The sequence below is a fragment of the Anas acuta genome, chromosome 1 (assembly GCF_963932015.1).
Source record: "Anas acuta chromosome 1, bAnaAcu1.1, whole genome shotgun sequence".
Classification (NCBI taxonomy): Eukaryota; Metazoa; Chordata; class Aves; order Anseriformes; family Anatidae; genus Anas; species Anas acuta.
In genome coordinates, this window is record NC_088979.1 from 81,307,297 (window position 1) to 81,329,855 (window position 22,559).

Here is a 22,559-nt window from a genome sequence, read left to right on the forward strand (position 1 = left end):
TTCCCCCCCAACCCCCAGAGACCCTTTTGCCTGTATTCCCAGTTTCCTAACAGGACATAGCAACACTCCCAAAAATCCAGCTGTGATTCTAGCTGGCTTTCTAGCAGAAAACAAAACTATCCAGCAATTATCCAATGGCATCTTACAGGCAGGAATAACGGGTTAGGGCAGCAGGGCAGCAGCAAGAGCATGCACATTGAACATAACTTGTCATTTCTGGTTTTGCCAGCAATTACTCACTGCAATGCTGGTTAACCCAGCAAAGGTCTGTCACGTACCCTACACACACAGCAAGCTGAGTAAAACCCCATTTTGTATTATTTTGCAACCAGGGCCTTGTATTCATCAAGATCACCAGAAGCAGAGACCTTACATGGTGACTTACCTTCTCAGGAAGTCCTTCACAGTCCTTTTTTTTTTTTTTTTTTTAAACAGAGGATCGTTACAAGCAGCAATGAAAAACTTGTAACTGGAGGACCTCTGGTGGACAGCCACAGTTTTCTCAAGAGAACTACACTACAGAAGGAAGTGTGCAGTAGCTCTAAAAATATGCTTTTGAGCTCACATATTCCCTAAAATATCTTCTCCTCCTAATCAACAGAACCAGACAGTGCATTCACTGAACTGCTCAGTATCACTCTGAAAGACCCAACCGCAGCATTCACTAGGAGCGAGTAAAGTTTCAGTTCTTAAAGATGCAAATGCTGTCTTCTGGAATAAACAAGAGATTATCCTTTTCCCGGCCAACAATACAAATTCCCAAGATCATTAAATATGCTTAAGTACAACGGGGGATAAAAAAGAGAAAGCTTAGCAATAGCAAATTCATGCATCCCAAGTACTGCTATTTTATAGGTCTACTTTAATCAGCCATAGCCCCATTACGAAGAGACAAGCAACATCCTGCTGCCTTACCTGATGCTAATGCATTCCCAGGAAGGCTTAGTACGAAACAGAATCAGACGTTTGTTGTCATCTGTCAAGACAAAATAATCTCCTGATGGGGAGAAGGCAAAAGCTAGGATGTCATCGCTTCCTTTATCTGTTGGTTGTCCGTCCTGCCTAATAGAGAGAAGGGGAGAAAAAGAGTTCACAACCTGAAACATAGCTTCTGAAATCATTTAGAAAAGGTTGTTCTTACAGCACCAGCAAGAAGAAGTATGAAGAACGAAGTACAATGCTTGAAGTTGGATTTCAGCTTAAAATGTTAAGCCAGCTTGAACATTAATGCAAAGGTATAGGGATTGTACTCGCACCTTAGAAGCCAGCAGTACTTTTTTTTTGTGTGTGTGTGTGTTGTTGTTTGTTTTTTTTAAAGAAAGCTGTGCTTCACAGACCCTTAGAATGGTTTGGGTTGGAAGGGACCTTAAAAGACACCCAGTTCCAACCCCCTGCCATGAGCAGGGGTGCCACCCACTGCATCAGTTTGACCAAGCCCCATCCAACCTGGCCCTGAACACCTCCAGGGATGCGCTCCACCTCCACTTCTGTTTCAATGCCAACAGCAACAAGCCTTCCCTTAGCATTTTATTCTCCAGGTTGAAGAAGAAACATTCTCTCAGTCTGTCCTCACACACCACATGGTTCAGGCCCCAACCACCTCGGTGGCCCATTGCTGGATTAGCTCCAGCCCATCCATGCCTTTCTTGTTCCCCAGGGCCCAACACTGGACATGAAACTGCAGGACTCATAAATGCCAAAGAGAAAAGAAGAATGGTTTCCACCGGCTTTACACTGCTCCTAACAAAGCCCGGTGAGCTTAACACGATGCAGAGAGGTTGTAGAGCCAACCTTATCTTGCTCCCCTGCCCAAGGTTAGTCCAGCCCTGGTATACACTTCTGCATTTGCCTTTGAATAAATCTCATGAGGATCCTCACAGCCTGTTTCCCCAAGGTGCTGAGATCCCTCAGAAGAGGAGCCCTCTCTTAAGCACATCTGTCACTCCCTCTAGGTTTGGTATCACTACTGAGCACCACACTATATGAGCACCAGCTGAAGACAATTATTAGCTAGGGTTTTAAACAGTACAGCCTCACTATACAGTTTTATACCATACATAAAAGCTGCTTCAAGTAAGATAAACCATTCTTCTAAACTAAAGAGGATGCAATCTAAACAGCCAGCACTACATTTATACCTAAATTCTTTCTAAGATGTCTCCACTTTGCAGTACAGGACAGTGCATGGCCCTGACGGCAGCAGTGACCATGCCTGGAACCACACGAGGACCTGCCCTGAGTTCGTGCTGATTAGTACAGACAAGACACAGGACTTTGCTGCACCCAAATTAGGACAGGAATCCTGCTTTCCAGATTGCTTATCCCTGGACGGTGCACAGTCCACCACACCAGGTTCCATCAACCCATGAAAATTCTTCAGAACACAGAATTTGAGCAAAGTGTACATTTATAGACAGTAACTTCTTAATAGTTCCAGCCTCCTTGAAATAAATAATGACTTTTTGTAATCGGGATGCAGGTTTTAGGTTTCTTTCTTCTCCACGGTGAGAAAGAAAAAAGGCTGAGAAGAAGGAAACTGTTTTAAGTCCTAAACCTACGTCGTTCTCTGCTTTAAGAAGTGCTAGGGTTAAGGCTACCAGATCTTGATACAAGTTTAGCAGAAAACAAGAAAACTGCCTACAGGACTAACAGTGTCCAGCGGCTGGAGTTAAACTAAGAAAAAGACCTCTTCATTTGTTGAAAAAAATGAATGAAAAAATGACCTAAAAAATAGACTTGAAGGAAGCTTGTGTACTGTTTTTTGTTTCTAATAGTAGTCTAATAAAAGATGCAGCATTGTAAGCATTATCTTGACTACCAGAAGTCATACAAAACCATTGACTATACTATTGGTGCTTCTCTAAAACAAAAACGAGCATGTATACAGTCCCCCCTCTTGAATTAAACCACAAATACGTATATCTATGTATATCCATCAGGGATAGCACAGACCACCGGTCCAAGGAGTCATCCCACGACTTTGTTTAATTATCTTCGCGTAACCTGAGGAAGAGATGCAGCATCTAGGAAAACCCCGCATCATTTACACTTATTTTCTCACCGTTTCTCTTCTACGGCCTTCTGTTCCGCATCGCTGCAATCATACACGAAGAGATCACCTTCCCTGCGAGTAAAAAAAAAAAACAAGAGAGTAAAACCACCGGAACAAAACCAAACCCGAGTTTAAGCCTTAAGAGCATCAGCTGCTTTATTTTATAACAAAAGGCTCCCGAGGCGCCCCGCACTGACCCGTGCTCCCTGCACCGCGCCGCCAGCAGCCTCCCGCCCCCCGCGGCGGCCATGAGCGGCCCTCGCAGCGCCATGGCCGGGCCGTGCCCGCCGCCCCCTCGCCGCCTGCCCCCGCCGCCATCTCGGCCGCCGCCCGCCATGGCCGCCCCATGCGGGCGGGCGGGCGCGGGGCGATGACGCCCGGGTAGGGCAGTGGAGGGCGGAGGGCGCAGCGCAAGATGGCGGCTGCCGCGCTGCTGCGCTGTGGAAGGGCGGCCGCCCGCCAGGTGAGTGGCCCCGGGGGCTCCTCCACCACCACCACCGACCCGTTTTTTTTTTTTTTTAACCCTCAGCGCTCTCCGCTGACCCCCGGGTGAGCGCTGTGCTGGCTGGTGTTTTGCAGGTGCTGCGGCTGGACCCCCCCGCGCCCCGATGTGCGCCCTCATCGGCGGCGCTGTGCACCCGGCCGGTGGGCTCCGGGACGCCGGCGGACAGCAGTAAGGCACCACCCGCGGCCACACAGCCTCGTCCCGGCCTCAAACCCAAAAAACAGCCCTCCTCCGGGCCCCTGCGGGCCGAGGGGGGAGCTGCCCGCACGGTGGGGCTTGCGCGGTTAGCTGCCCCTGGGGCTGTCCCCGCTGGCAGCGCGGGGGGCTTGGGTTGTGGATAAATAACCCTAAATAGGCTGCAAGAGCTGAGGAGCCCCCACAGCCCTTCCTGGATGCCTTCCCCTTCATGTGTGAGCTGCTGTCGTGCTTGAGCAGGCTCGAGGAGTTATCGTTGTGTTTGTCCTAACATATAGACAGGCTTTGCAAGGTGCCACGAGCTTGATGGAAATGAGCATAGCAGCATACTTTGTTTATTAATTAATTAATTACTTTATTTATTTATTTAAACTGAGGTGTGGTTTTGACCTTCAGACATTCCCCTTTGCCTTTTGAAATGCTTGGATGATGTGGTTCAAAAGGCGGTGCGCTTGGCTGGAAGAGAGAAAAACTCCCAAGGCAGGAGTATCTGCTCCGGGCTGCGGAGAAGCACCACATCCTGTTATATTTGTTTTAATTCCACTGCTTCTTAACCCCGTAGGTTTGCAAGCCCGGTAAGACGTAGGCCTGGGTTTGGCTGCCAAAGTGCATTCAGCGTTCAGGAGTATTTGAACCGCTTCTGACCGAAACCAACCTACAAACGCAGATTTCAAAGAAAAGATAATGTGCAAAATGCCTTTTGGATGTACACAGAGGCTGTTGGTTCAATGAGTAGGATTTTCATCCCGAATTAAAGATCTAGGTGCTTACACAGCACAGTTTCACGGGGCCATACGTGGGAACAATCAGACTTGTTGACAGGTATTGAAAAGATGACTGGAAGAGGAGCTGAATGCAGACTTCTGGCTTCTAATGTTTGCCTCTTAAATACCAAGGCAAATAAAAGCTTGGATTGAGAAAGCCATTTCTGCTTAGATTGATGTAGGCCTGTCTGAATAACAAACTGCTTCTTACTGTAACTTATTTTATGCATTACTTTAAGCGTATTTGCTCTGTATTTGTAGCAGCAGTTTCTAAATTCATTGTCCTGCAGCTCTGATTTCAGGAGGTGCCAGGAGACCTATTAGTCTACCTCTTTCAGCCAGCTGCTTTCCCTGCAAACGATTATGTTTAGTCAAGATGTATAGGATGCAGCTGCCTCTTTCAGATTCTGTCTGGAGCAAGCTATACACATTTTCTTTGCTCTGAGAAAACGGTCATGTTTACTAATGAAGTCAGTGATGGGAGTTGACCTGTAAGTTCTGGATGCCACCTTTCTGAGTGTGAATGTGTTTTAAACATGCTCCAGTAACGATACTAGTCATACAACCCTGTTCCATTTGGGAATAATATTCTCTTTTGGGATGTGTTCTTCTGACAGAGTCAGTTTAGCAATAGCCACCTACAAATCAGGTAATACAAAGTTTGAAACACCCTAATTAAAGCGTCAGTACCAATTGTATTGCGCTTGATGCTTATGAGTGGAAATGTGCCTTTTCAACATTTCCAAACGTTACTGTTTAAACTATTTTTTTGCAGCAAAACTTCCTCTTAATGCTCAGTTTGAATGCTGTCTACCTCCTTGATTTCTTGGGATATCATAGTATTAACACTTCTTCAGCTTTTGCGCAGGTTTCGCTTGTCTGTCTTCCCTTTGGGCATTCTTATGTTCTCCCTGTGCAGTTCCTCGAAGAACTTTTCAGCCTGGAGTGACGCTTTCTCAAGTATTAGTTTATACAGGCTGCTGTGTTTGGCTGCATCTGTTAGCAGGCAGGCAGGCTTCCCCTGAAGGTCACTACCCATGCTGTATTCTGAGTTCTGTATTTCCTTTGTTAAATAACTTTGCTTCTAATTCCACGTATTTGCCTCTTCTGTGATGTTTTCAGTTCAACATTGCTAAAGACTTGCTTCTATTCAGCGCTACTTACGGTATCACCTTAGGTCATACAAGGTATTACTGTAAAATACTAGTAAGGGGGAAAACTGCATCTAACTTACGGTCCTGCACAGTAGGTCTGGACTCCCAAACTGTGCAGATATATCCACACGATAGACTGGAAGTCTGCTGAATTACCCTGCAGGTTGGAAATGGTGCAACTCCTTATGGACTCAACTCTGCTGTAGCAAATTTCCATGGTGGTGTGGCTTCTTAATATGCTCCCAGACCTTTTGGTCCTGCTGTTTTTTCTAACAACAACAGTACATGTTGTTGATCAGCCTCTCAAGGACATCACTGGCATGGACTTCCAAGAGGTGTTTGATACACCGCGTAAGGGCCTGAAAGTTGCTGCTTCCTCTTCAACTGTTTGCTCCTTGTCTGGAGAACTCAGCTTAATGAAGGTGTCTGTGGGAGAGAAGAAATAAAGACAGGCTACCGTGAAGCACCAGGAAGTCTTCTAACGCTTCTTTATGAAGAGGTCTCAGACTAAAAATAAGAAGTGGAGATAGTGAAGACTGGAGGAGATGGAGTCTTGGGGAAATTGAGTGAAGCTGTGTTAGGTGCAATTCAGTTGGTAGGTCACGTGGACCCATCAGCAAGTAATACTTCCATGTATGGCCTCGGGTGTCTCTTACTCTGGTACTAGTCCCTTGGGAGTCATCCCTCCCTACTGCTTAAAAGATAACTATTGCAAAAGGCTGGCTATTGCTGTGTCTGTTTACTCTGTCTTCTGCTCTGCTGGCCTCTTCGCTGGCAAATATTGTCTCTGTAACAACAGAGCTCAGCTAACAAGCTATCTTAATGCTCATCTGAGGTAAGAAGGTGTGTCTGTAAAGCATTTCCACTGATGCAGAGTTGAAGCACAGAGAAAAACAGCTCCTGTAAGGAGTCTGACAAAGCAAGGAGCAAAAGGTGTTATTTCCTGAGTTCCAGCATCATAGCAGCAGAAACTGTTCGATGCTAACTAGAGCTCTGTTGTCTTTAACTTAAAATGCCTTAAAGCTTTCTGCTTCATAACGTCCATATTTAGTATAATAAGTTATTTTGATTTGCTTTTTTGACACATGTTGCTGTTTTTGCTTTTCAATTTGCTTTTCGTGACACATCATGTCAAAAAGTTAAAATGATATGACTAAGATCATTAATTAACAGGGATGTCAGGTATAACGATGATAATCCTCTTTGTGCCGTTTCCTAGATGTAATGACACCTCAGGGAAGCACCAGGCTGCTAGCCACGAAGGCAACAGTTGAATTTCCTAAAACGTTGTCTTCTAGCTCAGAGTCTCCAACTGAAGGTGAGACAATATCTAGTACTAATCTCAAGGAAGCTTCAAAACCTTCTGATGAAGATCTGAGAGCGTTGATGTCAAGAAAAACTGTGGTTGCATTTCCTCAGCGCAGAATTGGTTCTTCCATTGTGGAGGAAAAACACACTAGAGCCGCAAGAGGAGGAGGCATGAGGAAAGAATTAGCTGAAGAAGAAGAAAGCTCGTCTTCATCCAGCTCAGATTCAGATTCTAGCTCAGATTCTGAAGGAGAAGATGATGATGATGCTTCAGAAGCTGCCATTAAAACCAGAGTGGAGTTTCCTAGGCGAGATGCCAAAATTTCTGAGAAAGTAACAACAAATGCATCAAAGCTACCAAAGGGTAACTTGTCCCAGAAACGCCACAAAGAATCTGGAGCTAAGAAGAAGCCAAGCAAAACAGAACCAGATATATCTACCATCAAGCAGGTGACGTTTTCTAAAACTCCAGTTGGTCATAAAACATCAAAATCCAAGGCAAGAGACCCCAACGTAAAATCAGCTCCGAAAGAAGCGGATCAGCAGAAGCTGGCCTTAGAACCACACTTGGATGAACACCAAGCCCTGGCAGACAGCACTCTTAAATCCGATTATTTGGGGGAAAAGGCCGCTGGAGCCCAGGTAGCAACAACTCAGCTGAAAGCTCCACCAGTGGCTCAGGAAGACAAAAAGCCAAAGCTGGTGTCCAGAGGGGAAGCAAAAAGGGTAAAGGAGGCATGGGAGTCAGAAGCAGTAGAAGTAACTTCTAAACAAGAAGAAGAGACTTCTGAAAGCGCGGTGTTGGTGATGGGTACAAAGGAGGAGACCGTGCAGGAAGCAGGTGACCAAGCTGGAGAAAGCAGCACAACAGAGGGTACACCTTTACATTGTTTGAACTGTGTTGATTCTTCTGGGCTAGGGTGTATGTTTTTCTTTTTTAATAGTTTCCAAATCTTCTCTGTTTGTGATTCTTTGATCTCTGTATGTATTGAAGCTAATGGTGTAGCAGCGACTTCCTCGAAGAGAAATTCTTACGCATTACTAATTGTTATAAGAGCTTCATAACACTCAGTTTGCACTTATGTCGTGAAAGGAAGCTGTAATTACAGTTTTACAAGCCAGTTGTTATTTATAAAATGAAAACGAGATTATGAACAAAATCATGGGGTTTATATGACAAAGCTTGCTTTCCCTTTTCTTTTTTTTTCTCTTTTTTTTTTTCTCAGAAGGATTTGGTAGCTGCTTTTTTCCTCAGCTAAATTTGGTATCATCTGATTTCTGTTTAAATCCAGCTCTCCCTCCCCCTCTCCTTCCTGCCTGTTCTTTCCCAAACTCTTGCAGTGCTTCAGATTTCAGGAGACGTCAAGAAATTGTAATGTAATGCCAGCAACAGAAGTTGGTTCTGAGATTGGTGGATTTCTCCCTAGCTGCACTCCATTAACTTACCCTTTTTAGTTGCCACCAGTCCTGTTGACTGTCTTCCTGCTTTCATTCTGCATATTTCAATAGTAAATGCCCCTCTCTCCTGATCTCTTACGACTTTCCATGTTTGGCATCCAGCTTAGGCAGTGGTACCGTTCTTCTCTGTAAAGCTGTGGGGATAACATCCTTCAAGTGACGTCCTTGCAGAAGAGGCCCCGGGGATCTTAGTGGACAGCAGGTGGAACCAGCAGCGAGCCCTGGCAGCAAAGACGCCCGGTGGTGTCCTGTGCTGCATTCGGAGTGCCACCAGCAGGTGGAGAGAGGTGATCCTCCCTTCTCAGCACTGGTGCAACCACTCCAGGGCACTGGGTACAGTTCTGGGCACACTACAAGAGGCATGGAGAGACTTGAATACGAGTAGGAGGACTTGGTCTTGAACCGTGCTAATGATTCAAGGTGGAGATCATGGCACTTTGTTGATGTACGAAACAGCCTCCCCTACTCTGGTGCTGTAAATCCAGAATAAGATAAGCCCACGTGGCAAGCTTGCCCCGCAGACCTATAAAATAACCACGTCTCAGACACGCAGCCACGCCAGCAGCAAAACTTTTTTGGTAGACCTGGTTATGCTGGAAGAAGCACTTGTGCCTTTGAGGCCCTCTTGCTCTGCGGAGGTGGTAGGGCTGTGCGGGGTGGTGCGGGTGGGTTCACGCTCCTTTACTGCTGGTGAAACACCTCTGGGTGTCAGGAGAGCAGCAGAGTGCAACCTAGCTGTGCTGCTCAGCAGCATCACTGCTGTCTTCAGGGTATCTTGCTCCCCCTTTTGAGGCCGCCTTTGAAAACAGCTACTGCTTTTCCATGTTTAATGTTCACAGCTAATGACACCTTCTGTGCTCTTTCACTCATCTGCAAGCTCTGCAGCAAGCGTGCTGAAGATGTAGAAGCAATTCTTCTCCTTACAGACCTAGACGTTCAGGTGATGTCATCCGCTTTGTAGAGCAGGCAGTACCAAGCAGTCAGCAAAAACTGCTGACTTGAACTGCTGAAGAAGTAGCAAAATAGCAGCGTGGCAACTCAGAAATACATCTCTGATTCATTTTGGAAGAACATCCTGTGAAATCCGTGCTCTTTAAGGGAGAAAGCAGAGAAGAAGTCTGAAGTGTGGGGAGGATGATCTCAGGGATAAATTTCTCCTTTGAGAAGCCAAGTACAGTGTATTTGGGCAGGAAAAATGAGACTCCATCTGCTTTTCTTCCTGAGCATCTGTCTCTTAATTTGGAACAACTGTCTCTTGCAGGTTGAACGTACGCTTGCCTACGCCTGCTTGTTCTTGGGGCTATTTGCAGCCAAGACAGCATCATCTGGCTTTTATACGTGTAGCGGTGTCTCCTGTGAGCCGCTTCAGTAGGAACGGAGCAGTGGGCTCGGGGTATTTCCTTTCGTAGGCTGTGCGTTGTTTTTGCTGAAACAAGGGCTTACTCCGTGCCAATTTATAAGCAAGTCTTGCTGAATTTTAAGCATACATGCTCTTAAACTGGTAGCATTTTGCACTGCAGTAATTGTGTCATAATTAAAGGGAAATTCTGGTGTTCGGTTGCCTGAGTTCCTGCGTTTTTATTGCAGGGTGTAGCATTACAAAAAGGAGCTTAATGTGATCTAACATAAGCCACCACATGCAAATTTAAACAAGGAAGCTCTTCGCTAGATTATGCTTATGTCTTTCCCATTGTTAAAACTCTGGGAGGATGAGAATAAATTAATATTGGGAATAAAGCTTTATTTCTTGCAATTTCCTTGGTTGTAAAATCAGCCCATAACAGGAACCTTTTATGTAAATAGTACTGCCTGTATTTGCATAATATTCTAAAAGTATAAGAATTAATGTTGGTTTTAATGTGAAGTAAGGAGTTCTGAATAGCTTTATTAGATTACTCTTTTAGGAGGAAGAGCTGATTACAAAGTTTAGAAGATTGTACTGCAATTAATTCTTTCTCAGAGAAAGAAAATGTTTATCAAAGGCTCTTGATCTATTATTGTTCAGTATAACCACATGTGAAATTAAACTGTGAAGATCTTAATAACTCCGTCACTTTTCCCCATGGAAAAAATAAAAATCAATCTGTAAGGTAGTTCTAATAGCTGTATCTCATGGTCTGACATGATATATCGTTGCTGCTGCTTCTTTGCCTCTTCTGGCTCGCTAAGAATGTCACCTACTGTTCTGGCTGAAGTGAAAACCAAGGCAACTGTGAAAGAGCCAGGAAACGCAGACATATGCCTTCAAAATGTAAATGACTGTTCTGCCTAGTCCTCCCCCAGCATTAGGTGCTAGTTTGGATTTAAAACCCTGTGCTGTATGAGGTGACTTGCACCATTTCCCATTCCCCTGCTGCATACTGCTGTGCTTCTTTACTGAGTTCTGCTGGCACCTCGTATGATCCTAAACTTATCCCTTTGTTGTTGCTGCTGACTTTTCTTTTAAATATTGCCTGAATGTGGGGTCTGAAAATACATGAAGGTTGGCTCAGCAATTAAGGATATTGCCCTCTGTAGTAGCATCTTTATAGTCACCGGTTACTATTTGTTTTCACAGAGCCTGCAGCAGCTGCTCAGCCTGATCCTGAAGAATTTGATAATTCTACCTACAAGAACCTCCAGCATCACGAGTACAATATGTACACCTTCGTTGATTCTGTTGTGGTTCTCTCAAAATTCAGGCAGCCGCAGCCATCTTCTGGAAGACCATCACCAAGGCACTGAACGAACCACATTTAAAACAAATGTGCAGATCATATGATAAAAAACCTTCTATTTAGCTCTGATGTAGAACCTATTATAAATCAATAAATGTGTGATAACTTCTGTTCGTGCTTTTGAACAGTTCTTCTCGGCTCTTGGAGTCCCTCACTTCTTGATTTTTGTGATCAAGCAACAGATCAATGAATCATCAGTGAATAAAAATAGCTTTTTTACCCCTCAGTGTGTATGTAAATATACATCAGTGAATAAAAATAGCTTTTTTACCCCTCAGTATGTATGTAAATATACATACATACAAACGTGTTTATAAAAAAAATGTAAAACTGTTCTGAATTTTCAGTGTTTCCAAATTTTTGATATTTCAGCACTGTGTCAAGGAAAGTAATGGCTTTTGTGGATGTGTCTGTTCAGTATGTGCCATGATGTTAGCAGGTATTATCACCATAATGTGGTGAGCTGCTCTCCTTGCGCACGAATGTGTTCCCAGCTTTACAGGGGTTACATCGAGTCTGGATTTGAATTTTTATTCCTTTGCTCTAAACAGGGTAAGTAGTACTTGTCTCTTGTGGCAACAGTGTATGTGTGTAAGTAGATTAATGTAAATTTATGTAATGTGGCTGAGACATCTCAAAACCTGTGTCAGTGTAAAGGGAGAACACCATCTTCTTCTGCTGAAGGTTCTGGCATCCAGGTTCTGCAGTAATTAAAGCTATATAAAATATAAGAGAATCTCACGGGGCCGTTACTAATGATTTATACTACGCTGACTACACTTTGAGAAATAACTTACTTCTATGGCTAGAATCACTTGAATGTTATTTAAACGTGTGGGGAAAAACAGCATAATGGTAAAATCAGCTCCTCGTGCTAATTGTTCAGTGGGACTGCTGCTGTTCCCGCTTATTTTTTTCCATAATTAACATGGCTGCCCAGCTTCACTCTTGCTCTGCAGAAAACGTGAGGCATGAGGCACTTCTCAATATACGTTATCAGCAGTTGCAGTTGGTCTCAGTAAATTTTGTATTTCCATCCTATTAGTAACAGTCTTCTGCCCTCTGGGAAAGCTGCCTTGATGACCACCAGCTGTTGTGGGTTTGGTTCCATTTTGGCTTTTTGTTCATTTTGTGGTTTTTTTGGTGTTAATTGGTCTTCGAGCAGTTGTACTTGCAACAGCTCCAGCGTTTTCCATCACCTGTCTGTATTCTTTCAAGCAGCAGAATATGCGAGATCAAAGGGGACGTGGAGTCAGCGTTAGCAGCCTATCTGGCTAGTGGGCATGAATCCCTGGGTGCAATTACTAGAACAGCTATTTTATGCTCAGACTTGGCAAAAATATGGTCAGGAGGATCAAGAGGCCTACATCAATCCGCTGCTCCGAGTTTCGAGTCAGAAACCTCTGGCGAGCGGTTTTATTGTCCCGTAAAAACTAAAAAGCATATTACTGACTCCAGCTATGAAATTTAAAATCAGCAAAAGCATAAATCCGCGTGCTGAGGAATAAAGAGCAGAGAGTCACTCGGAGCCACGAGTGGCAGCGCGTACGCTGCACTTGTAAAAGGGCAAGAAATCTGCCGTTAGCGTTAAAAAGATGAAAGAATGAGGAAATGGCTCTTCGAAACGAGCTCCCTGACACTTCCCTTATGAAGGGCCCAGTGGAGGGCCGCGCTCAGGCTGCTGTGCTGTCGTGCAGCAAGGCGAGCCCTGGCGTTTCGCTCTGTGCCGGTGCCGAAATGTATTCCTGCTCGCTTGTTTTGTGATGACAGGAGGAGGCTGCGAGCTGTCAGAGGGAATCCAAACAGTGGAAGCAAAAATCAGAGGCTGCCCGCTAATATGCTGATGTGTTGGCGGAGTCTGCTCGCGGTAGCTGTGATCGCTCGCTGCTCCCAGTCGCCTCGCCTGCTTTTTATTTCTGAGGAGGGCTGGTGTTATAAACACTGAGTTAACCAGCTAAGGAGTGGGTTGAAACTGAAGTCTCTTGTTTTCACCCGTTTCCTACGCTTTCCTGAGCAGGATTTGTAGCAGTACTTGAACCCGTATCGAGATGAGGCCTTTTGCTAGCCCTTTTTCATAGCTATAGGAAAAAAAAGGAGAAGAAAAAAAAAAAAAAAAAAAAAAGATGAATGCCTTTTGTATCTGTGCAACCCTATCTGAGTGTCTGGTGGTGGTCTTAGCCACACCTCTAAAATCGAGCTGGAATGTAAGGTCAAGGAACTTCATAACCTTTCTGGTACACGCGGTGCGTGTCTCGCATGCGTTTTGTTCAGTGAACAGCCCGACTGCCCTGGCACGGGGGGATAATATAAGGAAGGGCACAGCACAGGCTTTTCCCCACTGTTGTGTTTCCCTGGACTTCAAGGAAAAAAGCTTCGTTTTTTGGTGCTTGACTCCTATCAGCTGGCATTGTGTCTGAGTCATGAGCTAACATTTAAATTCCAGGCAGGATGTGACACAATATGCTCGTATGCTGCGATGTTATGAGAATGAGTGGCTTTGTCTTGCTGTGCTCGGCACTTGTCAGATGCAGTCAGGAACCGTGTTTTAAAGAATGTGTAATCCAGGATATTCACATAATTCCTGGAAACCCTCACATGTGAAAGAAAGAACCCGAGTCACGGCACAGGCTTTGTGAAAAGCAGCTTTATAGAATCGGCGTAACTTCACAAGTGGGGTTTTCAGTGTAGATGGTGTGTTACTGTGGGAGTACACGAATATCCAGAAAGGGAATTCACTAACTTCTCATTAAAAAGATGAAACTCCTACTTGCCTTGTTCAAGGGAGTGATTTTTTTAACCTCAAATCCTCTGAATCTCTTCTAGCATAGCAAACAACTTTCCTGCTAATAAAATTGCTTTCAATTATTTCCTTGCACATGGATCCTTCAAAATTCATTTATGAACTGGACAGCAGTTGAAAACCCAAAATCCGAGGTCCAAAAGTAGTAATGAAAGCAGAGCTTGAGCTGATCACTTCAGGTATTGTAAAGTCAAGGGGTTTTTTGGCTGTCCTTGTGCCTCCTCTGGCATCCAGTCATGGTAACCAGTGCAGTCTACAAGGCCATCTGCAAGATTTATTTTAAATTTGGGAGATGAGCCTTTTAGCTGGTCCACCTACAAATCTTCCAATGCATGTCCCCAGCTTTCAACAAAACATGCTCAATGCAATTGAGCAAATGCAAAAAAAATGCAATTGCTCTGGTTGCCTGTAAACTCACGGGCCATAAAATACCTGCCTTTAGTCTTTTCTCCCACCACATGAGATGCTGCTGGCAAAGCTACTTGTACAATTACGTTGTCTACATTTACATGTGAAGAATAAACAGTGAGAAGTTTGAAGGCTATCTGAAGATAGTTCTTCCTTTAGCTGCTCATGGTGACGGGAACATGAGTTAAGGAGAGTCTTGAGGCTGTCTGAGTCTGCTGAAGCAGACTGCTGTAGCAGAGTAGGACTTTTCAGCTTTTTGCTGATCAGAGTCCTGCAGCTCACAAAAGGGCTCTGGTGGGATTTTGTGGTCTTTGTGGCTTTGGGGATGCTTGTGAGAGCAGCCATTTGTCTGTACCGAATGATTTTATTTGCTGGTGGGCCCAGTCAGTGACTATTCCTGTCCTGTGAGAAAAGTAGTAGAAAACATGCACGTGCTATCCTGTAGGATCATAACCTTAGAATCATGAAAATTGAGGTTGGAAGTGACCCCTTGAGATGATCAGTCCTCTGCTCTGCAGCAGGTGCAATTAGATCACGTTGTCCTGGGCCCTGGCTGGCTGAGTTTTGAGTATCTCCAAGGTTGGAGCTCCCATAGTCTCTCTGGTTACCTCCAGCATTCCAACATCATCACAAATTAAAACAACAAGACACAGCTAACAAAAAAAAAAAAATCCCAAGCCATCCCATCGTGAGAGTTAACTGCAAAATAGAGTAAGAGGGACGCAGCTCTGTAAATCTGTCGCCCCACAGAATACAGCCTATGGGCTGTGTGTTAACTCCTTCCTAAGGCTCCCAGAGCCCCTGCCAGGTATCTGAGTTAAAATTAGTGCCTAAAATTCTTAGCAGCAGTCTCGGTTTCTCCAGTCTGACATGCACTTCAGCTGGCAGTACCCCTTTCCAAATCTGAGTGTTTTGTCAAGTCTGGAGAGTTCCTAAAGCAGTTAATAACCAGTTAGTTAGAAGTGACCTAATTAGGATTATTCGTGCTTTCTGGTTTTGTTGGTTGGGTCTTTGACGTGTTTTCTCTTTCTGTCTTATCTCCCCCCATCATTATGAGGTGCTTAAGGTATTACACTTTGCTGTTTGCAGAGTGGAGACGGATACACTCGGTTTCCAAAATCTATGACAGCATGTTTCCAGCCCCGGAGAGGGAACATGCAAGCCAAGACACCTTGTACTAGGCAAATGCCATTGCCCTCTATCAAAGGAGGGGGCAACACTTACTTTTCCGTGGGGATTTGGAAAAGGACTTGAAAGAGCCACCCCTTTGAGCTTTCATGTCTCATTTTCATGCGCTCTTTTGTCCTAGAAGCATCTCCTATGCTTAATTTAGTTTAAAATCGTGCCAGACCAGACCTTTCTAAACTGTACTGACGCTTCCCCGGCTCCCCTGGGGTGTCCTTAAAAGCGGCCTATATTCTGTTATACTAGGACGGGGATAATTGTGAGGAAAGAAATTCAGACGATAGAAAACAGAAGGCTAACGTAGCAGCTGGGAGCAAGGATGGCCCTTATGGCTCAGGTGTGGGGCTGGCTCCGGGTTCATTTGCGAGACCCCTGGCTGCTGGCGTAACCTTTGGCAAGTCGCATCAGCTCTTGGGTTCTCGGCGTCGTTTTATAGATGAGGAGTTAGTGGTCCCAGCTTTCTCTTTGTTCCTCATGTCTATTTACAGAGCAACTCGGACTGAAAACTCATAAGAAAATAAAGTGGTTTTTGTTTTTTTTTCCTGCGTCTTCTATGTCGAGCACGCGTATTGTTTAGAAACTCTGAGCTAATTCAGGTTCTCCCAGGAGACGCGGTGCTTGTTAAAACGTTGACAAAAATATGCTACAGATAGCCTACACAGAAATGCCAGCGATTCTGAAATTGCATTTCAGGCAATGGCAAGGCCGTTTAGATACAAAAAAAAAAAAAAAAAAAAAAAAAAAAAAAAGCTTTATGACTGTTCCAAATACAACTTCCAAATAGTGGAAGACTGTTAACAGACGGGAAAAATTGGGGAGGTATCCAAAACCAGCAATCCACCCTGGTGAGAAATCCAGCTGCTGGGAAGTGGAATGGTGCTGGAATTCATACCAGGTTGTTGTCTCTGGACACCAGTCAATGGCCTCCATCTTTTATATCGCCCTCCCATTAGCAATACGGATCCGGTGGTTTTAAACTCTTTTTCTCTTGGTGGCTGGGCAAGCAGAAGGAGCTTTTTCTCTCGGGTCCTGAGGAAGCTTTCCAAAGCTGTTGTCCAGAGGAGGGACACCACGGCTCTGCCCTGCTCCTGAAGGTGCCTGTGGGGCAGAGACAAACCCACCAGCCTGCCCTTCCTCCAGCTGGTTGCCTCCTGCTGGGCCCTCAGCTGCTCACCTTCACAGCCTCCCTCTGCTCTGAGCATCCTTAGGACTCTTCCCCGAGTGTGCTTTCTTTGGCACAACGCTGGGGAAGCAGCCTGTCCGAAAACCTCAAGACACCCCGTCCCCTCCCTGCAAATTTGAGGCGACTATAAGAAAAAAAAAAAAAAAGAGAGAACTAAAGGAAAAAAAAAATAATAGAGAGCTCTTTTCCTTGATGTTAGTAGTACGTTTACGATTGTGGGGTGGTTTTTGGTTGTTGGTTTTTGGTTGTTTTTTTTTTTTTTTTTGAGATTTTCCACATAGCCTTGAGGAACGGGGGAAGCGCTTTTCCTGGATGTTAAGACTTCAGGTAACAACTGCACGGCTCCAGCTGCCCGGTGTCCGCGGGCGAGCGTTCAGAGACCTGGCAGCACTTCAAGCGACCGAGTGCAAGCACCGTGCTCGCTCCGGGCGTCCCCCTTGCCCTTTGGCTCCCAGCAGCCGTGCTGCTGACCCCTCTGCTCCTCTTCCCCCTGCCGCGGCACGGGACGGGCCCCAGCAGCAGTGAGGAGGCGGCCGGCCGGAGGCTGACTTCGAAAGGCAATATTGCGTCTCCTCACGTCACGCCGGGTAAGTGATCTTTGCCGTCCGACGGGCCAGGATTTTCCTTTTTTTTTCTTCTTGGCCAGGGATGTAGGTGCCGTGCAAACTGACCGCAGAGATTCTGCTGTATCAGCAGGCAAATCTTCCCCTCCATCAGTGGCGAGGTAGCTTTTCAGCCCTGAAACGTAACACACGCTAAGAAAGATCTCTGCTGGACGCCTTTCAAATCCCCTTTAAATGAACTGTTTGTAACCTTGTTAGGATTTTTTTTTCCCTCATTTTTAATGTTTATATCATTCAAATGGAAATATTAAAACCAGCACTAGCAATAAAGACGGTTGCCAGTAAAATAAACAGTTTGGCCTCTGACTGCACAGAGGAAGCAGACCGACTCAAGGAAACATTTTCTAAAAGTCACTTTTCTAACCGTGAGGCTACCCAAATATAGCTATTTCTTATTTAAAACCTGCACTATTTTGTAGCTTAAATTAATCCACACATCTAGCTGAACGTGGAAGAGCATGTTAATTGACACTCCTCTTCCTCAGCAACACTGAGGAAGGACGCTAGACTGATACACGAATTACAAAGCAAAAGTGAATAGGAAGCAATAGAGAGGTATTTCCGAGGCTCCAAAAAGAGTTTGCAAGCAATAAATAACAAACTAACATGAAATAACAGTTAGATGTATGTGGGATGCTGGTAAAATTTTGGCTCTGGATGAATCACGTGGAAAAATTAGGATAGGCTTCTCTAATGCCAGACTTTTGCCTTGTCTCTTTAAAACTCTTTTGGTGAAACTCATAGGGAGGTATGTCTTGCCCAGTTTGCATTTACTGTTGTAAAAGTATACGTATGTAGAAGACTCACTGGTAGGGGATCACATATGGGACTCTATCCTTGAAGTCACTAAGCCGGTGAGTGTATTTTACACCTATTTATGTTGAGCGTGCTCAGCAACTTGCATGAGGAATGCCATGTCCTGAAGGGCTGACTTCATAATTTGTGGCTCTGTATATTATTTCCTTAATGAACACACACTTGTGTTTCTTTATTATCATTATTGCTTTAAAGGTTTCAAAACTCCTCACAGCTCCCGTTCCTTTTTCCGTAAGCCCCGCTACCCCTTCTTCGACACTCTGACTTTCTAGATTTCAGATCTTGGCTACGGTGTTGAGGATCAGGTTGCCGGCTGGGGACATCTGGATAGGTTTGAGATCCGTGCATATCATAATCAAATCTCCTAGCTATACGTTTTGAGTCCATGTTTTCTTTCCTCCTCTCTATTTCTCGTTGTCTTGTGTCTTCTGTGTTTGAGTGAATCCAGTCTCACGCTATTATTATAGAAATGCTTTCCTCACGCACGGTATGATTTTTTATAGCTTTAAATTTGTTTTCTTTCTTTCTTTCCATCACATATTTAAATAGGTAGAATAAGTTAGGTAATACGTACACAGGGACTGCTCCACCATGGAACGGAGCTTTAAGTATCTCTGTTAACACATGCTGCAGCCAAAGAAGTTTACAGCATGCAGAGGGAAAAGGTTATTGTTAGTGTAACTGAATAAGTATTAGGGTTAATATATAATGTATAGGTCTATGTAATGGATAGTTTTTATTCATCATAAAATGTTCAAATGACTTGCAGATGTATGACTGCTGCAGCTGTTGCAGACCTTGTAATGGCATTAGGCTGTGACTCAGAGCGCAGCCCCTTTGCCAAGAGATTCTGGCAGCGGCCGCAGTTGTGATATTCCCATTGAAAAAAGTATTGTCAGCTGTGGAGACGGTGATACAAAACCGAACTGGTGTACGAGAAAGGGGCAAGGCTGGGTCTGGGTACGACGGGAGAGCGAGGACTCTGAACGTTCCTGTTGTTCTGACGTTTTATTGTACCAGCAGCGTCCCGCTGCTATGTGGGGAGCAGCTGGAATTTATAGTCGCTACAGGTTGTGGCTACAGGCAGCTTCTGTTACACTAATTGGGGGAAAACATAGAAAATACCAAACCTTTGATAATACGAAATGCTGTTCCTGGGTTTTAAAAAAGAAAGCTACTGTTCCTAGGAGTAGGTAGAATTGCATCTCACGGTGCAAATGCGGTCTGTTGCACCAGCTTTGCAGGATGAAAGCTAGGCTGCTTTCTGTCTTTGGAGATTGTATGGTCAGGGAATACGCTTACTAGCTGTCAAAAGAATGCCATCGTCCTGTGGATGCACGCAGTACTGTGAAATAGGACTGAGAAGAAGGAAAAAAAAAAAAAAAAAAAAAAAAAAAAAGCATGTTTTGTGTTTGTTTTTGTGGGTCTGATTGAAGTAAGAAGAATAAGGAAGACTAATCTCTGAAATAGGCACACATTTTATACGTGGGACGTCATACTGAAATAAGTATACTGGTCTGATCCAGCTTTTCGGTTCCTGCACAACTGGAAAAGCAGAAGCACGATCACTTTTAGAAGGCAGTGCCAGGGTGCGGTGACAATACCCCAAAAGTGGGAACGAGAGAAGCAGGTCCTAGGGACAAAGCTGAACTCTCCAAGTCTCTGAAATTTTGAGGGAATATAACCTGCCCATTCAGAGCTTATTTTATTGCTGCCTTTTCTGATGCTTTAAACTACTGATGGAGCGTGTTGGTTAGATATGGAACGGACTGCAGTGCTGACTCCTGCTTTCCACCGACAGGTACAAAGTCATAAGCAGTAATGTTTCTGGCAGTTTTCAAAGGCCTCTGCAGTGCCGTATCTTTGAAGCTAAAGCCACCAAAATATGCAGAATATTATAAAAGTGATGCAATGTGTATGAACTTCACTTACTACATTTCACAAAGGAAAATCCATCCCCTATGCCTTATACGTTAGTAAAAGAGAATGAGTTGTTAATGCTTCTTCTCCAGGGCCTGAAATTCCCTGGGTATGACAGAAAACACTAGGCAGCATGACTGTGTCGGGGCTAGGAGCTGAGGGCTAGCTCTCCCCTATCCAGGGTAACTCATTTGGTCCTCACCAAGGTCTTCTGGAGAACTTTGCTGGGGTCAGGTCATCAGGAAGCCGTGCATGGCAGCAGCAGGTTATTGGGCAAGCCAAAAAATTCACCTTGCCTTAGGGGCTGGGGACTGTAACAGCGAACAGTTTGGAGGTTTTAAGTCTCTCACTGCAAATCTGCACCTGCTCTGGGGGATAAAAGTCGCTGCCCTGAAGCCTCCAGGTGAGACCCTGCATGGATCACGAAGGTGGGCCAGCGTCCTGGGGCAGCGCAGAGCTTTGGGAGCAGGCCTCTCGGGACATGCCCGTGTGGCACAAAGCAGCTTGGCGCTGTAGATGCCCGGCTCAGGTCTGAACAGGCCAGTATGTCTCAGAGGAAAGAGCAGAGCTTGGCAGGGGTACAGCATGGATCCCACAAGCAGCACTGCTGGGCTCACGTAGTGCTCGGTCTCCAGCTGACTCGCCTTGCCACGCAGCCCTCCCGCTGACCCGGGCACAGCATGGGCTTGGTATTACTCCTGCTGCTTCCAGAGCCAAAGCTATGTCATGCAGAGCCTGGGTAGGGATCTCTGTACCCTAATGCTCCACAAGCTGTTGATTTGTCCCTTCTTTCCTGGAACGCCTTCTTGCTAATAAACCTTGGTGAAAATGTCTGGGAAGTCTCCTGTACCTCCTCGTCCTTGTGAGGAGGGGCAGGCTTAGGGGTCTCAACTCCTGGCTGGCAAAAGGACATTATAGAAATGCAGTCTGTAAGGGGGTTCAGAAAAGGGAAGGGAGGAGTTAATGGTGGAGAAGACTGTCAGTAGCTATCGGATGTGATGGCCTGATTGCAGCTTAGGTTTCAGAAAGGTGCTGATCCCCAGGAGCAACGAAGAGACACAAGGGGAAGGCTGATCCCATTGTTGCCATGTTTCTTGCACTCTTTCACCAAGTGTTTACTGCTGGGACTCAAGGCACTTTGGCCCACATGGTTGTTGTGAGGTGAAGTTGGCAGGAAGCACTGCCCTGCAGTTGAGAATTAGTTGCCAACGAGGTCCCCCTGGTTGGTCACGCACCCATGTGTCAGCCTCGTACCCTGGTGACAACAGCCCTCTGTGTGGAGGAAGAGCCTGAAAGCTCTCCGTTAGTGGGAATGCTGCCCCAAACATCGACAGCCGGCTGATCCAGAGCCTGGTCCAGGTGTGTGACCCCTCCAGAGGGAGGATTTTGTCTCCATGTGGTGTTAGGACTGCGTGTCACACCTGGACTGGCGGCGCGGGCCTGCAGGTGGTGTAAGTCCCACAGCAGGGACCATGGCAGGGGGCTTGTCTGCTTTCAGCCCAGGCATGGCAGGGAGGATGGGGAGCATTTGTGGATCGCTTCTGCCCTTGGCATTTCCTATTTGCCTTTAGCTCAGCGCAGACGTGTGTGCGGAGCTCAGCTTTTCTTTCGCCTTGTGCTAGGAGCTCAGGTATCTGGCTAGACGGTCACATTAGGTAGCGAGGCACCTAATCCTCACCGAAGGCCGCCTAATCCTCTCAGCTTAATGGCCTTCTACTCCTTCAGATACTCCCGTCTTTCTTTTTTTCTCTGTTTGCTAAGCAATTGCTTTCTTTCCTCTTCCACTTGTTGGGAGCAGGCTGGCCGGCCGGCCATTCTCCTTCCCCGCTACCAACGCCTCAGTTCTGCTGGCCTCCAAAATGCAGAAACCCATAAAAGCAGCTGGAAGTAAATGAGTAATGGAGAGGAAAGCCGGGTCTCGATGGACTGGAGAAAGTGCTCTGTAGACCACTGTTTGAGAACCTCTCATTAATGCTTCCCGGTTATTTTTTTTCTGCATTTCGCTTTGCCGAATCCAACTCCTGCTCCAGCCAGTGGGAATTGTTCCACTGACTTCTGTGAGAGTTGGATCTAGCCCCTGGTCTGGAAGGTAAAACTAGTCTCACTGGTCTTCTTTTATTTCAGTTGGTTTCACTCTCTGCTTCTCAACTCCCAGAATAATGTGAATGCATTCATAGTCCTCCATGGTGGGATTCATGTAACGTGTCCTTTTTACATTTTTCTTAAAAATAAAACAAACAAGATGTGTATCAGCAATTCCATCCCATTCCACCTCTGTCCTTCTGCTTTTCTGCTCCTCAGCCCTTTTTTTTTTTTTTTTTTTTTGCCCTCCCTACCCCTTCCACAGTGACGTAAATGAGAATATATCTTCCTAAGCATAACACATATTTTGGAAGAAACTTTGCAGTCCAACGACAAGATGCTCTCAACTTTTGGCATCACTAAAAGCAGACGGTTTGCCCTCAGAAGGT

The 22,559-nt window shown here is 45.4% G+C and overlaps 3 protein-coding genes across 4 annotated transcripts in view; 2 read left to right on the plus strand and 1 right to left on the minus strand.

The window, feature by feature from the left end:
• The window catches only part of WDR4 (WD repeat domain 4), a 20,753-nt gene extending 17,338 nt beyond the window's left edge, over positions 1 to 3,415 (minus strand). The window contains exons 1-3 of the mRNA XM_068685059.1: positions 3,250 to 3,415; positions 3,062 to 3,124; positions 916 to 1,062 (exon numbers count right to left, since the gene is read on the minus strand). Of these exons, the coding sequence (XP_068541160.1) occupies positions 916 to 1,062; positions 3,062 to 3,124; positions 3,250 to 3,389 (350 nt within the window). The 5' untranslated portion in view covers positions 3,390 to 3,415. The remainder of the gene's footprint in view (positions 1 to 915; positions 1,063 to 3,061; positions 3,125 to 3,249) is intronic.
• On the plus strand, positions 3,329 to 11,262 carry NDUFV3 (NADH:ubiquinone oxidoreductase subunit V3). The gene is made up of 4 exons (XM_068685071.1): positions 3,329 to 3,515; positions 3,632 to 3,725; positions 6,890 to 7,852; positions 10,994 to 11,262. Exons 1-4 carry the CDS (start codon positions 3,468 to 3,470, stop codon positions 11,158 to 11,160), a joined length of 1,272 nt encoding a protein of 423 aa, XP_068541172.1. The 5' UTR covers positions 3,329 to 3,467; the 3' UTR covers positions 11,161 to 11,262.
• A 6,001-nt stretch (positions 11,263 to 17,263) lies between these two features.
• The window catches only part of PKNOX1 (PBX/knotted 1 homeobox 1), a 57,584-nt gene continuing 52,288 nt past the window's right edge, over positions 17,264 to 22,559 (plus strand). Inside the window, exon 1 of one of the 2 annotated variants that reach the window (XM_068685021.1) lies at positions 17,264 to 17,316. The gene's annotated coding sequence lies outside the window, so the exon portion shown is untranslated. The remainder of the gene's footprint in view (positions 17,317 to 22,559) is intronic. The other variant, XM_068685030.1, reaches the window with a different exon arrangement.